The 15,592-nt window shown below is 37.8% G+C and overlaps 1 protein-coding gene across 1 annotated transcript in view; it reads left to right on the forward strand.

Moving 5' to 3' along the window:
• Window positions 1-12,980, forward strand: part of IL31RA (interleukin 31 receptor A) — a 38,641-nt gene extending 25,661 nt beyond the window's left edge. The window contains exons 11-15 of the mRNA XM_034440895.3: window positions 3,241-3,384; window positions 7,232-7,372; window positions 7,824-7,917; window positions 10,054-10,120; window positions 11,263-12,980. Of these exons, the coding sequence (XP_034296786.2) occupies window positions 3,241-3,384; window positions 7,232-7,372; window positions 7,824-7,917; window positions 10,054-10,120; window positions 11,263-11,742 (926 nt within the window). The 3' untranslated portion in view covers window positions 11,743-12,980. The remainder of the gene's footprint in view (window positions 1-3,240; window positions 3,385-7,231; window positions 7,373-7,823; window positions 7,918-10,053; window positions 10,121-11,262) is intronic.
• Window positions 12,981-15,592: the final 2,612 nt, after the last annotated feature.

Below are 15,592 nucleotides of genomic sequence, written 5' to 3' on the forward strand. Positions count from 1 at the left end.
AGTGATCTTGCGAGACCCGGCCACAAATTGGATTGTATGTGTTTTAACGTTTTAATGTTTTAATGTCTTCTTTTAACTTTTGTATGGGATATTGTTGCATTGTTTTATTCTCTGTTGTAAGCCACCCAGAGTCCCTTGGGAGTGGGGCGGCATAGAAATGCAACAAAATATATAAATAAATAAATAAGTTAACAGAGTTGGAACACTGACCAGATTGGACCACTGGACACACATGTGGATTGAGGGGAAGGAACTTTGACTTTACTTTGGGGGGGGGAAATGTGGGGCTTTCAGATTCGGGTTTTTCCCAGATGTGCCAATATGACATCTCTAATAAAACTATACTTTGAGAAAGATGCCTGCCTCGGAGTTTTGATTTTGTTACTTGGAACCCTGACAGGTCCTGGGTTGATATGGTGTGAATTCATAACAGCTTTAGCGAAGAAGCTTGCATGCATATGTTGTTCAGCAGAAATGTCTTTTTCCTATTTTATAATAAGGGATTAACAAATACAAAGGAAGTCTGTGGAGGATCACTAGGCAATCAACGCCAAACTGAACTTCTGGTATGGCGCTGCTGCGGGACAGTCGTAGTGAGCAGGGCTCTGCGAACCTAGGCTGAACCCTCCTCGTTTGGGGCCCCGTAAAGGGCTAAAGTCACCCTGAAGGGTGAAAAAGAAAGGAGGAGTGCCTTGTAGGTTGCAGAGAGTGGCAACTCTCCTGCTTGATCCAAGGCTTACCCTCCCATCCGACAGCAAAGAGGAGAGGTGGCCGTTATGGCCGCCTTGAAGCTGGGACAACTGAAGAAAGAAATGTGTTGGAGCAGTGTGTGAACAGTGGACTGTCATAACAGATAACACATAACAGATTAACAGAGTTGGAAGGGACCTTATAGGTCATCTAGTCTAACCCCCCGCTCAAGCAGGAGACCCTACACCATTTCTGATGTAGGCAGTCCAATTTCTGATGTAGAAATGGCAGTCCAATATTTTCTTGAAGGTCTCAAGTAATGAAGCTCCCACAACTTCTGAAGACAAGCTGTTCCATTGGTTGATTGTTCTCACTGTCAGAAAGTTCCTCCTCATTTCTAGGTTGAATCTCTCCTTGATCAGTTTCCATCCATTATTCCTTGTCTGGCCTTCAGGTGCTTTGGAAAACAGCTTGACTAGATCTGAGTGAGGTGATTTTCAACTTCTATACTAGAGATTAACCCCAAAGAAAAGAAACTCCAAAAAGATAGACTCTTTAAAGTGGTAAAAAAGCAGCAAACAAATACTTAGAGAACGATTACAGACCCGAAAGAAAGTGAACCTAAGAGAGAATATAAAATTCTTTAACATACAGAAAGACTGAACTTGAATACTCTGTTGGCAATATTTTGAAAAGGCATTTTAAAATGCTGGAAACATTTGGTTGATTTTTGGGAAAAAATTGCTTGAACAAAAACAGAAATAGGTTTCTAGCTTTTAAATTGGATATAGCTTTGAAAAGGCGATGGTGCCATCTTTTGGTGAAAGAAAGAAACTACACTATATTTTTACAAGTCTGGAAATGTCCTTGAAGTAACATCTGGAAGATTGTTTTGCTTTCTTTTTTCTTTTTTCTCTTTGCATAATGTCTGATATCTATTTGCTTCATGGCTAAGAAGGAGAAGATTTTTGAGACTTTTGAAGATTGCTAAGTAAAGTGGCTTACAAATACCTGGAATTATCATTGAAATCAAAGAGTTGACTACATGGCTTATGAAGACATGGCGAAACCTGTTGGATCATTTAGGACTATAAATGTTGTCTGATAACTGTATAAAGAGGTGAAAGAAGGAAAATTAAAGGAAAAAAAAGACTTATTGGGAAACTTGGAAGAAGTAAACTGACTGGTGGAGAACTACAAAGAACGATACATACTGTGTATCCTGAGGAATGATTTTGAGACTGAGAGAATTGTTTTAATACTGGCTTTTTGGTGTTACAGACAATGGAGAGTTTGTTAGATTCTTCAGTAACTTTGTGACTTATTAAAATAAGACAAAATGCTTCAACAGGGAAAAATAAGTATATTTCAAAAAGAAATATTATTGATGTTTCAAAGTATTCATGAAACCATAACAAAGAACCACAGGGAGATAAAGGATTTGATGCATGATATAGTTGAGAGACAGAAAAAGCAATTGACAATGAAAAATGAACAGGTAACCCTGGAAATAGAGGAGAAAATAGAAAAAACAGAGAAAACAATAGAGCTGATAAAACAACAAATGAATCAAAAAGACAAGGAGAAGGAAGAGATAAACAAAATGGATGAAATAGACCAGGCAGATTACACATTAAGAGATCCAAAAGTAGAATTGACTAAACAAAAAGACACTCCTGAAGTGAGGATAGAGACACTGATAGACATAGTGAAGGTTTGACAGCGAGAGATAGAGGTAGACACATAGGGAATACTTAGATTAAATATGAATGATGCATGGAGATACAAAATACCAAGGGAGGAGTATGGAAAGCAGAGCAAAAAAATCAACAAGAATTGAAATACTAAAATGAGCAAGAGATGATGGATAGAAATAGAATACCTATTAATATAATTTCTGCTAATAAGATTTAAAATAGAGGTAGAAATTAAAAAGAGGGAAAAGATTGGTAAATATAATCTTATATAATATTTTAAAATCAGTAGGTATATGAATAGATTAGAAGTTGAAAGATGATGGTATTATGTATATTTAAATAATGTTATGGTTTTTGGTAATGTGTATTAAAATGTTGAATAATTAAATGATGGATTATATATATGGTGGAGCAAATACTACAATGCTAACAATTTTAATCGTAATATTTATAATGTTACTATAATGATATGAGTTTGATTAATGTAATTTATATAAAATCCCAAGGTGGAAATATGGAAAACATTCCAAAAGTCAACAAGAAATATTAAAACGGGCAAGAGATGATAGAAATAGAACACTTACTAATATAAGATTTGTGTTATTAAGATTTAGAATAGAGGAAGAAATTAGAAAGGGAGAATATTTTTATGCATATCTCTATATAATATTCTAAAATCAGTATGTAAAGGAAAGGATCAGAAGCTGAAAGACGAGTGTATTATATATAATGTTACTATAATGATGTGCGTATGATTAATGTAACTAAGATTACTAAAATTTGTTGGAAGAACTATTTCCTAACCAACTGCTAAGTTATTTTGAAATTGTTAAAGTTACTCTATATGATTTAGTCCCATCTACAGGCCCTCAGGCTGAAGTGAAAAATACCGGTAAAGATTATGCTATCATAACATGGAAAGAAATTCCAGAAGCAGACAGAAATGGTGTGATTATTAACTATACTATAATTTATGAAGAAGGCAACAAACGTTTTGGTATGTATACAAACTGAAAAAAGAACAACTATTACCAATGCTTTAACTTAAAATGTATGCTTCCTTACTCTGAGATAGCCTTTATTTAACTTGGTACTATTTTAAAATCATTTCTCTTAGTATCTTTGTCTCTGCCTCTGTCTCTTTGTCTCATCTAGCTATCTTTGTTCAAGTTAATCCTACATAATCCTAAACCTGTTCTAAAGATACTGTATATTCTGCTTTCTCATCTCTACTTAACATAATGCAGAAAGGGCTGTACATGAACCCCCACTAAGACACATTATAGCCTGGAATAATTTGAGTCAGCTTCTTCTAATTCTTTTTGGTCTTATGTTCTTTGCTTCCATAGTATATTTTTTTGGTTTCCTAATTTTTTTCTAAAGCTTGTAGGAAAGGTGTTTGTGGTTACTCAAGGATGGTCCTGGGGATGTGGTGGCTCATTGGCTAAGACACTGAGCTTGTCGATCAGAAAGTCGGCAGTTAGGCGGTTCGAATCCCTAGTGCCGTATAATGGAGTGAGCTCCTGTTACTTGTCCCAACTTCTGCCAACCTAGCAGTTTAAAAGCATGTTAAAAATGCAAGTAGAAAAATAGGGACCACCTTTGGTGGGAAGGTAACAGCATTCTGTGTGCCTTTGGCATTTAGTCATGGCTGCCACATGACCACAGAGACATCTTTGGACAGCGCTGGCTCTTCGGCTTAGAAATGGAGATGAGCACCACCCCTAGAGCCGGAAATGACTAGCACGCATGTGCGAGGGAGCCTTTACCTTTACCTTTAAGGATGGTCCTAGTTTACACTAAATGACAAACTGAGAACCTCTGCTGAAAAAATATCTAGCTTTATATCCTCAAGGGGCTTTTTCAAAAGGCAAATGGACTTTGTTTTTTGGGACAACCATGACCTAAATGACTGAGAATTTCCATAGAACCCTGGCTTTATAATAATGTCATTATACAATGATGTGCTTTATAGTTTTGGCATTATTTTACCCTATGGGTTGGCTGCTTTTCCCAAGGAATGCCCAGTAAAAAATAATTATAGGAGGAGGCTGTCATTAGTCAAATTTGCAAAGTTAGACAAGGATACCCTTGTGTGTTTAAAATCAAAGGTTTTTGATGGCTCACAGTGTTTATAATAGATGCAATATGGTTGCATATTATTGCAATGACTTGAGCAGAGCAGAAAGGAAGCCTCATTCTAAACTATTTCTACAAACATTCTCACGAGCTTGGACCTTTCTCATTCTTGGCTACAGCAGATATTAGGTTAATTTTAAAGAACGGGGAGAAAAAAGGCTGTTTACTGATTCTAAAGAAGCCAAATTTGTATTTGACAGTTAGGATGGTAGATATTTTAAATAGTTTTTGATTCTGTAGCATGTATCAGGAAAACCGCATCAGAAAAAGGACCTTTTGGATGCAACAACAAGCCACTCAATTTGCCACCACACAAAACAAACATAATTAGCAATCCCATCCATGAAACAGTTACTGCAGGGGAAAAAGCTAAGTAGTTTCAAAGGAGAAGGCAGTTTTATCCCAGCAACTTTTCTGTAGCTGAAAATTCTCTTCTCTTTGCTACTTGAAAATTACAGGGGTACACCAATGGATCAACTTGCAGATCTACAAATTGCACGGGCATAGAATAATAGAGTTGGAAAGGACCTTGGAGGTCTTCTAGTCCAACCCCCTGGTTGTCCAGTCTCTTTTTGAAAGTCTCCTGTAATGGAGCACCCGTAGCTTCTGAAGGCAATTTTAGTTGTATTTTAAAGCAGAATCAGCAAGGTGAACTGGTTTTTGTCACATACTGTATAAAAATCAGAGAAGTTGTTTTAAAACATGGGTGTCAAACTCGATTTCACTGAGGGCCGCATCAGGGTTGAGTTTGACCTTGGGGGGCCGGGGTGGGTGTGGCCAGAGTGGGCATGGCCAGCATGACATCACTCATGCTGGGGGTGCCTGTGGTGGCCCGAGTGCTCTGCCTGTGAAAACGGGCTCCCAAGCTCTGTTTTGGTTGTGATGGCTCCTGCAACCTTCTGACAACAAAAATGGAGCTTGGGAGAGCCACCCGTGGCCCTTGCAAACTTCATTTTCGGCCACAATGGCCTCCTGCAACCCTCTGCCAGTGAAAATGGAGCTTGAGAGGGCCTCACACAGCCCACCTGAGCTCCATTTTCACTGGCAGAGGCACTGCGGGCCGGTCTTTCTCTGTTTGCAGGGCGGCCCTGCGGGCCAGATCTAAACACCTTGTGGGTCAGATGTGGCCCCCAGGCCTTGAGTTCCACACCCCTATTTTAAAAGAAGGTTCAAGGCACTTTCCATATTAAGCACCTGTGAGTAGAATACTAGATCAGCTGAAGCTGAAAATGGACCACTTGAAAGATCTGCAAAGCTTCTGATTAGAATGAGGATTAGATATCATACTTAGGTCAGAAAAAGATAAGCTAAGTTGTCAAATTCAGGTAATGATGCAGAAATATAAAATTAATGCTGGAGTGCCTCAGTGCTATGTGAAAGTGTCTCAATTGTCACTTTGTTCAAACACACAATATTAGCATACCAATAACATCTCCACCTTTGCAATCAGCAAATTAACAAATCGTGTGGGCAATTGAATTTAATTTTCTGAATCTTTTTGCTCTATCTAATGGCTAACTAGATTTTTTAGTCCAGCTCTTGAAGCCCAAATATGGCTGAATCCATTTTCCCAGGGATGCCACAATTAATAGGCATGATATCAATATTCCAGTGAAGATAATTGCAAGGACAGCATCTGTTATGCCTAGAGGAAGGGGCAAGAAGGGCAAGCAAAATAAATGTCAGATTCCAAATATTTTAGGACAAGATTCCTAGTGAGCCAACAGTTAAGTGACAAGAAGCTGACTAGTTCTAAGCCATGATTTTGTGAAACTATCTTATTTTGCAGATATCTATTGGGAAATAAAATAGCTCTGAAGAAGTCTGTAGAGATTCTCAGTCATCCAGGTCATGGTTATCCCAAAGGTGCTTTTTCATGAGGTAACTGGACTTCCTTGTTTTGTTTTTTGTTTTTTTGTTTTTGAAGATGTTTTGCTTCTCATCCAAGAAGCTTCTTCAGCTCTGACGGGATAGTGGAGACGGGATATCCTTCCATTCCCCACTATCCTGTCAGAGCTGAAGAAGCTTCTTGGATGAGAAGTGAAACATCTTCAAAATAAAAAACAAGAAAGTCCAATTGCCTCCTGAAAAAGCACCTTTGGGACTCTGAAGGAGTCTTATCAGCCAGCCTGAGGGGATGCTATTGATCATGCTCAATTTAGTGGAAAGGCAGGGTGTAAATAAAATCATTTTTTAAAACGTATGTGTGTTTGTGTGTGCGTGCACATGTGCATCTTCCAATTAAATATCATGGAAGAATGGCTGAAGCGATAGCAGTTGTAAATATCCTGCTCCAGTGTAAACTCAATAGGATATTACTTACAGCACTTAAATGCTGACAATATGCTTTCCTAATCTGTCCTCTAAACAAATGCTCTTTTCAATAGCTGGGAAGCTGGAAGCTATGCTTCACACTTCCTCCCTGTTGATTAGCTTTATACTCCAGAGCTGTTCAGATATGTTTCAGAGAGTGGTGGTTAAAAGGAAAGCAAAGTGAAAGGCAGAGCAAGGAAATGGCCTGTAGAAAGAGGTTTTAGGCATAATTGCTGAGGGAGTTTCCCGTGCCTTTTATTATAAATCACATAGATATGTGAAGTAGCATAAAAGCACTTGGAATGAATGAAGGATGAAAGAGGCTTGAACGGATGGCAGCTCTTCTACGCTGGGTGAGATGACCACTTAACCTTCCATTTATGTCTTAATAGAAGAAACTGTGGACAGCAGTATCCTGAAGTACAACCTGAAGTCTTTGCAGCCCAACACCAATTACAGAGCTTGGATTAAGGCAAACACCATCATTGGAGGAACAAAGGGAAATGAAATGTACTTTTTTACTAAGCTATTTAGTAAGTTATTCAAGGCAAATAGTTTTTCCTCTTCATATATCATTTTTACATAAGACGTGTTTGTGTTGTTTTTAACTAGAAAGAATCCAACGGCTTAAGATGAATGAAAATGAGACAATGTTAATCTTCGTCTCCAATTGGAAAAACTAGAAACATTAAACAGCCTGGTGTTTTTAATGTCTTGCTTTTACAGGTTAATGAGCACTAAAGATTGTGTAGAATAGTTATATTTTAGTCACGATAACCAGCTGAACCAGTTCAAAGTAAGGAGAAGCCAGAGCCATATTCTTAGCTCAGTTATCTGCACAAATATGTATTTCTCTCTTGGATGCAACCTCAAGGGTTCAATCCCATTGATTTCATTGATTCCTGTGTCTAAAATGTCACTAGAAAGTTTTGACCTAAAATATTTGGAATTTTGACATTTTAATTTGATTGCCCGCTCCTCTAGATACAACAGACATTATTCCTGCAATTGTCTTCATTGGAATATTCATGACATGCTTCTTAAGTTTTGGACTATTATGGGCTCTAAAATATAAAACGTGAGTATATTTTTAAATGATTGAAAACAAAATGTGAAAAAAAAACAATAATATGGTCCAGGCCTCTACAAGTATTTCTTTTGGCTATTATTTAATCTAATATATAATCTCAGTCTTCAATAGTTCAACGCTGGTTTTTTTTTGTTTTTTTTTACTTTTCTTCCATCTGTGAAAGTGCTGCAATTATTTTTCACTTATATCACTTTGTGAAGTGAGCACTGCTTAAATTACTAGGTTCAGATGAGGCTATGTGGCAAAGCTTGTTGCAAATCACAATCCAACTTCTTTGCCTTTTCCCCTTTCATTACTTACATGAAACTCCTTCTTAAACACAATCTAAAGTGTTCATTTTTCTCCAGATGGTTGCAGTTTTCAACTGAAGGAGCTTTGAATGATTCAATACTTTATATTTCCCAAACATAGCATTCCCATATCCAACTTCCCATGTCCAAATATTGGGTTCCATGGGTTATATACAAAATAATTTTAGAAGCTAGCTTTAAGCAGGGACCAGGTGAAGTCTCCCCTTCCATATTTATTGATACAGTACCTTGAACGAATTGGAACTTCTTCAGAATGTTGGACGATTGCATACATGTCCTCCAAACACCAAGTGAAATATTATATTACATTAATTATATATTATATTACATTAATTTATTATATTATAATTTATTCTATTTATTATATTATCAAGAAGGGAATACCAGTACCCAAAGTTCCCTCAGAATAGTCACAATACCCCAAATATTTCAGTTTAGGAGGACCAAATAAAATCTTTATTTATTTATTAAAAAGATTTATATGGATACTCAACTCACAGCGACTCAGAGTGGCTTATAAAAATAAGATCTCAAAACCCCAAACAATCCCATCTCTCTCCCCTCCCCTCATGACAACATTCAGATAAGCTACTTGATGGGCTCCGTATCAGACTGGGATCTCCAGGCGCGCAGACAAATAGCCTTTCAAAAGACTAACAAGGTTAGGGCCACTCTTATCTATGAAGAGATAATGTTCAACAGGGAGAGGACCATTATGGAAAAGAATCTTCTTTTTGGTCCCACTAGATGGACCTCCTTAATGGGGGAACCCATGACAGATCCCGGCTCCTCAATTTGCTGGGAGGATGTAACTGGGAAGAGACAAATAACCTGGCCCCAAGTTCATAGGGCTTTAAAGATGATAACAAAAACCTTTAATTAGATCTGGAAGCAAATCAGCAACCAATGCAGCTTCCACAAGAGGACGATGGGTACAAATCTAGATTTGCATGCAGGCCACTGCATTTTAGACCAACTGAAGCTTCCAGATACTTTTCAAGAGTAGCCCCATGTGAACCACATTACTCATCTTCATTTAGAGCGTCATGTAGATACAGGCAACCATCTGAGTAGTTACTCTTTTTTTTGTTGTTGCCATTTCCATGTGGACAGTAAGAGCAGTAGAAATATTTGTTTTTCCCTCCCCCCACCATCTACTATACATTCTGTTTGCTGATGGTTATTTCCATTTTCACTAGTAAAGGAAGCTTACATTCTTAGAATCTACATTTTTCCCATCTCCAACAGAAAGAGGTGACTAGGGTATGGATGAATGTGAGCAGGACTGTTGGTCCAGGAAAGGGTATAATTGAGGACAATCTGCAATTGCGCAAAAGCCCTCCTAGCCACAAGTGCCACCTGCTTCTCTAGCAGGAGTTGTGAGTCCAAATTATGCACCAGGAACATCTGGGGCAGTGCAACTCCATCAAGGATCAAAGATGACAATTCCCTATAAACCAGAACCCAATCCCCAAACCATTCTGTTTTGCCAGGGTTCAATTTCAGCTCATTGCTCCTCATCCAGACCTTAACAGCCTCCAGCCTAAAGAGGGAAGTTGTGGCATCACTTAATTCAACATTGTTCGAGATATTCAGCTGAATATCATCAGCATACTGATGATATGTCATCCAATAGTGACGGATGATCTTACCCAGAGGCTTCATGTAGACATCAAATAGAAATGGAGAAAGTACCAAACCATGTGAAAACCCATAAAGCAGGAGTTGAAGATCAAGCCTCTTGGTTCTATTCTTGAGATGTCATCAAATGCAAGTATTAGAGAGCTAAATCTGTTTGCTTTTGTTTTATCAGGATAAAACGAATATGCTGGCCTCAGATTCCACATCCTGTAATAGCAAGTTGTCCTGCTATATCTGAGGTAAGGATTGATTTTTGCTGGGCAAACAGGCTGTGAGAAAATGAGTGTGATGGCCCAGAATTTTCCCTAGTCCTAATGCAACGTGAATGTTGCAGCCATGGACTTTACTTTGTCAAATCTTCTTCATCTCTACTATTGGAGATAATTGAAAAAAACATGTGCAATTTTGCATAGAAAAAATAGCTAAGTGTAATGTAAACTGTACAGCTAATAGCTAAGTGTGATGTAAATCACTGTAAATGATGAGCCTCCAATTCATTTTTAGCCATAACTGTCACAGTCTATAAGCCACAACATGTCTCATGTCAGCCGTTGAGATGTGTAGCCATGAGATTGGATCAGGGATGGGATTCAGCAGGTTCTTACCAGTTCTGAAGAACTGGTAGCTGAAATTTTGAGTAGTTCGGAGAACCGGTAGTAAAAATTCTGACTGGCCCTGACCCCCTCTATTCTCTGCCTCCCAAGTCCCAGCTGATTGGGAGGAAATGGGGATTTTGCAATAACCTTCCCCTGGATTGGGGAGGGAATGGAGATTTTACAGTATCCTTCCCCTGCCATGCCCACCAAGCCATGCTCACCAAGCCATGCCCTGCCCACCAAGCCACGCCCACAGAACCACTAGTAAAAAAATTTGAAACCCACCACTGGATTGGATAAATTGAGGAAATAGCCTCTAACCATTGCATTGGTTGTCCTTGGTGATGCTGCCACCTCCTATTTTTCTTTCTCTACCTTGCCTTCCTTCTGTAAATACAACTTGCCTTAAGACCCAAAGAGTGAGCTTGCAGTATCTTCTGTTCTGGCCACATTAGCTAAATTGCATACTGAGGCTGGTGAACACATGAAGGAATGACCATATCATGTATGGTAAGTAATTAGAGGGCAGAAGGTTGCCAGGGGAACCTTCTTTGCTTGCCTGATGGAATGAAGAAGCAATGGCTCATAGGATACACAAGCAACCATCTGAGTAGTTACTCTTCTTTCTGTTGTTGCCACAACCATGTGAACAGTAACAGCAGTAGAATTATTTATGTTTCTTTTTGTTCTCCTATCTACATCCCCTTTGCTGATGGTTTTTTCCCCTTTTCACTAGTAAAGGAAGCTTAAATTCTTAGAATCTGCATTTTTCCTGTCTTCAACAGAAAATCATATTGGGGAACTCATCTTCTGAGGATGACATCAATATTTTGAAACTGGATACTTGCAGGGAGAATGAGTTGCCATTGCTGAATCCTGAAAACTGCTTCAAACAAGCAAATGTTACTGCAAAAATTGCCGTTGCTGGTCAAGAGACTTTCTACACTGGAGAATACAAAGCTCTAGATTGCTTTCTTCCAGGATCATCGTTGAACCATGACTTCAGCAATCAACCACTTCTAACTACGAAAAGGGATTCTGAAAGTTCTGCAAAAGAAGAAATGCAGTATCAGGAAAATTTTCAGGAGAAAAATGAATTTAATTCATATTTGAAAAACTCTGTTTGTTCAAGAGAGTTCCTGGATTGCGAGACTGTAGGACAAAATACGAAAGAACCTGAAACCAAAGCTTCTTCTTTGGCCTGTTGTAGTGCTGAGGGTCCTTATGTAGCACCAGATACAGTTAAATTACTCTCAAAGTGTTAATTACAAATAATAAAAAAAAAAACTTATGGGATATCCTGCTTATAACTGCTGTTTTATTAAATAGTAAGCATGTAAGTCCTGCATAGTTTTTTAAAATTATTGTATAAATTTGTTTCAGACTTGATTATTAGGAGGTATAAAATATTCACAGCATGGGTCCATGTTTCATGTTTGCCCTGTTTCCTAATAAAATATAATGATGTTGAAAAGGAAAAAAAATGGTCTAAGTAACTTTGGATATAGAGGAAAATGCTGTTAGGAGTTGAATAATATCCACACGTCCTTACTTTCTGACCCAAAAAGCTAGTTAACCAATTGGTTAAGGAAACAGGCTAGAAGCTAAGAGACCATGAGTTCTAGTCCTGCCTTGGGGCCAGTCATTCTCTCTCAGCCCAGCCCATCTCAAAGGGTTGTTGTGGAGAAAATAGAAAGAAGGAATAATAATAGGTATGTTCACTGCCTTGTGTTATTTGTAAAGGAATAAAAGCAGAATAAAATCTAATAAAAAAATAAAATATATTTGTTGGATATGCTTTTGCTGCAAATACAGTCAAAGCTATGCCTTCTTACATTTATTTTGTTTCATTACTCTGATCTAGTAAAGAGCCTTGGTGGCGCAGCAGACTAAAAACTGCTGTTAAAGTAGTACTTAGCTGCCAGCTGCCTGCAATACTGCGAGTTCAATTCTCACCAGGCTCAAGGTTGACTCAGCCTTCCATCCTTCCGAGGTAGGTAAAATGAGGACCCGGTTTGTGGGAGCAATAAGCTGACTTTGTATAAAATAGAACATCGCTTAGGGGAGGCCAAAAAGCCCTACTAAGCAGGTATATACAAAAGTATGAAGGCTATTGCTTAAAGCATTGTAAGCCGCCCTGAGTCTCCGGAGAAGGGTGGCATATAAATCGAACTAATAAATAAATAAATAATTGCAGATCTCAAATATGTCACACATGGAGGGGAAAATGAAGTTACACAATTGTCAATCAAAACTATTGAATGTGTTATATAGATTGATATAAAGGTGATGTAGAAATAAAAATAAATGTATCATATCTATTTGTATTCAGTGGTTGAAATATTTTTAATCTATCAAAACCTATAAAAAAAAAATGTAAAACTAAAAAGGTCACTTTAAAGAGTTCATATTAAAGAAACACCGAGATGACACACGGAAGGACTGATGTATTATATGTTTGTTTGTCTTAAAAAATAAAAAAACTTTTTATTAAAAAAAAAAAGTTCGTATTTCATATAATGCCAGAGTTCAAGATTTCTTGGGTAAAAGTTGTTTCTAGTAATGCCATAATGCTTTTGCCTGAATAGGTGATTCTCAAAAGTGTCAGTCTCTCTGAATGTTAAACTACTACCCAGTATTGCAGTTTCTTGAAACAGAAAGATTAGAAGAAAAAAATGTCAAATGGTTGAAATGAAGTGATAAGGGTGTTTAGAAGCTCTGAAGTAGCTAAGAAGCCACTATCATATCTTGCTTGTTCTGTTTTTCACTTGACAAAACACTTCCTTATTTTGCATATTATTTACTGCACTGCTGGACACTTCTAAACTGAAGAACTGTTAATAGCTTTCAAATCTATGGAATTGTGACCGTGGGATAAATATGACTTTCTTCCTGATAAGAGGAGAAAGGATAAGATCTGAATTCTCCATCTCACAGATGCTGAATGCACAAAGCATTGCAGAAATGTTCAGTGCGGCAAGTAAAAATATCCTTACTATCTGCCAAGGAACGATTCATGTATTTTAGATTATGTATTTGTGTCAGTTTTTGTTGAGCACAGAAATGCTGATTTTGACTAAATGTATTTCATCTTTTTTTCTCCTTTGGCTGACATTGAGGAACCCTTGTGTTTTCTGGGTAAGTGTTCTGTCCCCGTCACATGCACACACACAAACAGACAGCCAGGAGTTAATGAATCAAACAGTCAGGAATTCCTTTAAGATAACAATCTTGGCAGCGACCCATGAACTGCCTGCCAAGAGATTTTACTCGCTAAGGAAGGTTTTTTCTCCTCAGTCCAATATACCAAATTAATTCCACAAAGCAAAGAATTGTCAAAGTCCAGTCCGAAGAAATCCAAAAAGAGATTCTAACAGGGTTCTAGAAACACGATATGACTTCCGAGCTTTTCAATTTGTCCGTCACAAGGCCTGAATAGCCGACACACCCCCTTTTATTCCTTGTGGGATGTGGTCCAGTGACTCAGCTCAATCTCTGGCCTGCCCACGCCTCTTTCTCTGCTGCGCACGCTTATCCTTCCGACGCTGTCTGGGATCCAGCCAAAACGCATACCGCTTGCTCTCTATCTGCGGCTGCTCCGAAATGCCTTGCTCCTGGCATATCTCTTGGCCTTCGGAGGAAACCTGAGGCATTGCCAGAGAGGAGGGTCCTGGAGAGGGAGGCCTTGCCAAATCCTCTCCTTCACCTTCTGGGTCCTCTCCCTCTGTTAGGACTGGCTCGGAGTCACAACAGTAAGCAAAAGATGGGTTTGACACATACAAAACAGTATGTGAAGCGGTATATAAGTCTAAGTGCTATTGCTATATATTTGAAAATTATCTATTTATTAAGAAGTCTGGATTTATTAAGCTTGGGCTATGGTTAAATGTGGAATATAGTTCAGTGGAAGACTGCCATACTACCGTATTTTTCAGAGTATAAGACGCACCTTTTTACCCCCCAAAAGGGGGTGAAGATTTAGGTGCGTCTTATACACTGAATGTAGCCCTGCCCACCCACTGGCCCCCACCCTTTGGCCTGTTCCTCGCAGCACTTACCTCCTTGCAAGCAAACAGCAAGAAAAAACAGCCCCTTTCAGCTTCAGCATAGGTTAATTAGCACAAGTTGATTAGATCGGCCTCCCGACTCTCAGCTGTTTTGCGCAGGGCTCTCCTGCTTGCTGCAAAGTGCTGGAACAGATTTTTTCCCCCTAGCTATGCTGAAAAAACGAAACTGAAAGTAAAGCAGGCTCTTTGCTGCATGATAAACATGAGGCAGAGAGAGATTTCTTTTTCTTTTTCCTCACCAAAAAAGGTAGGTGCAAACACTGGGAAATTTAGGGCAAAAGAGGAGAGTTCAAGATTTTAAAACACAAAAGAACAAAAGCTCTATTTAACTAGGGAATTGTAATAATTGAGATACTATTAATTGTATATTGTGTTGAAAGCAGAAATGGTTAAGTTGTGGTTTGGAGGAATATATGGGGAAAATTATTTGATTTATTATTATTGGTAAATATAATTAATTGATTTGTATGAAAATAATTGGAATATTCATGTTCATATTGATTAATATACAAAAAAGATAGTTATATAACTAATTTATTTATATAAAAATGTTGAATTTGTATTAAACAACTGTAATATTACATAATTAACCAATGTGAGGATGGATACAAAAATAGATGACAATGGGAAGGGTATAATATAGAGGGAGAAGGGCGGTATATAAATTTAAATAAATAAATAAATAAAAATATAGAATAGAAGGGAAAAATTGAATTTGATTAAGATTAGAGATGAGAATGAAGGGTAATATTGGTTTTTTTAAAAAATAGATGAATAAATATAGCAAAAAGGAAATATAGAAATTGTAAATTTAATTGAAATGACTAAACACTGTTTAAATTTGTGAACCAGCCAAATACTGTGTTCAAAGAAAATACATTGTATGTTTGTTTGGCTAAAAAATTTAAAAAAAAACTTAAAAAAACAACAACTAAAAAAGCTAGGTGCGTCTTATACTCCGGTGCGTCTTATACTCCGAAAAATACGATAGTTTAAAATTTTGCATTGATGAAATGTTGCAGTTTCCACTTTTTAATTGATTGTTTAA

This window comes from Pantherophis guttatus, chromosome 2 (assembly GCF_059756535.1).
Source record: "Pantherophis guttatus breed Tessera chromosome 2, ASM5975653v1, whole genome shotgun sequence".
Lineage (NCBI taxonomy): Eukaryota > Metazoa > Chordata > Lepidosauria > Squamata > Colubridae > Pantherophis > Pantherophis guttatus.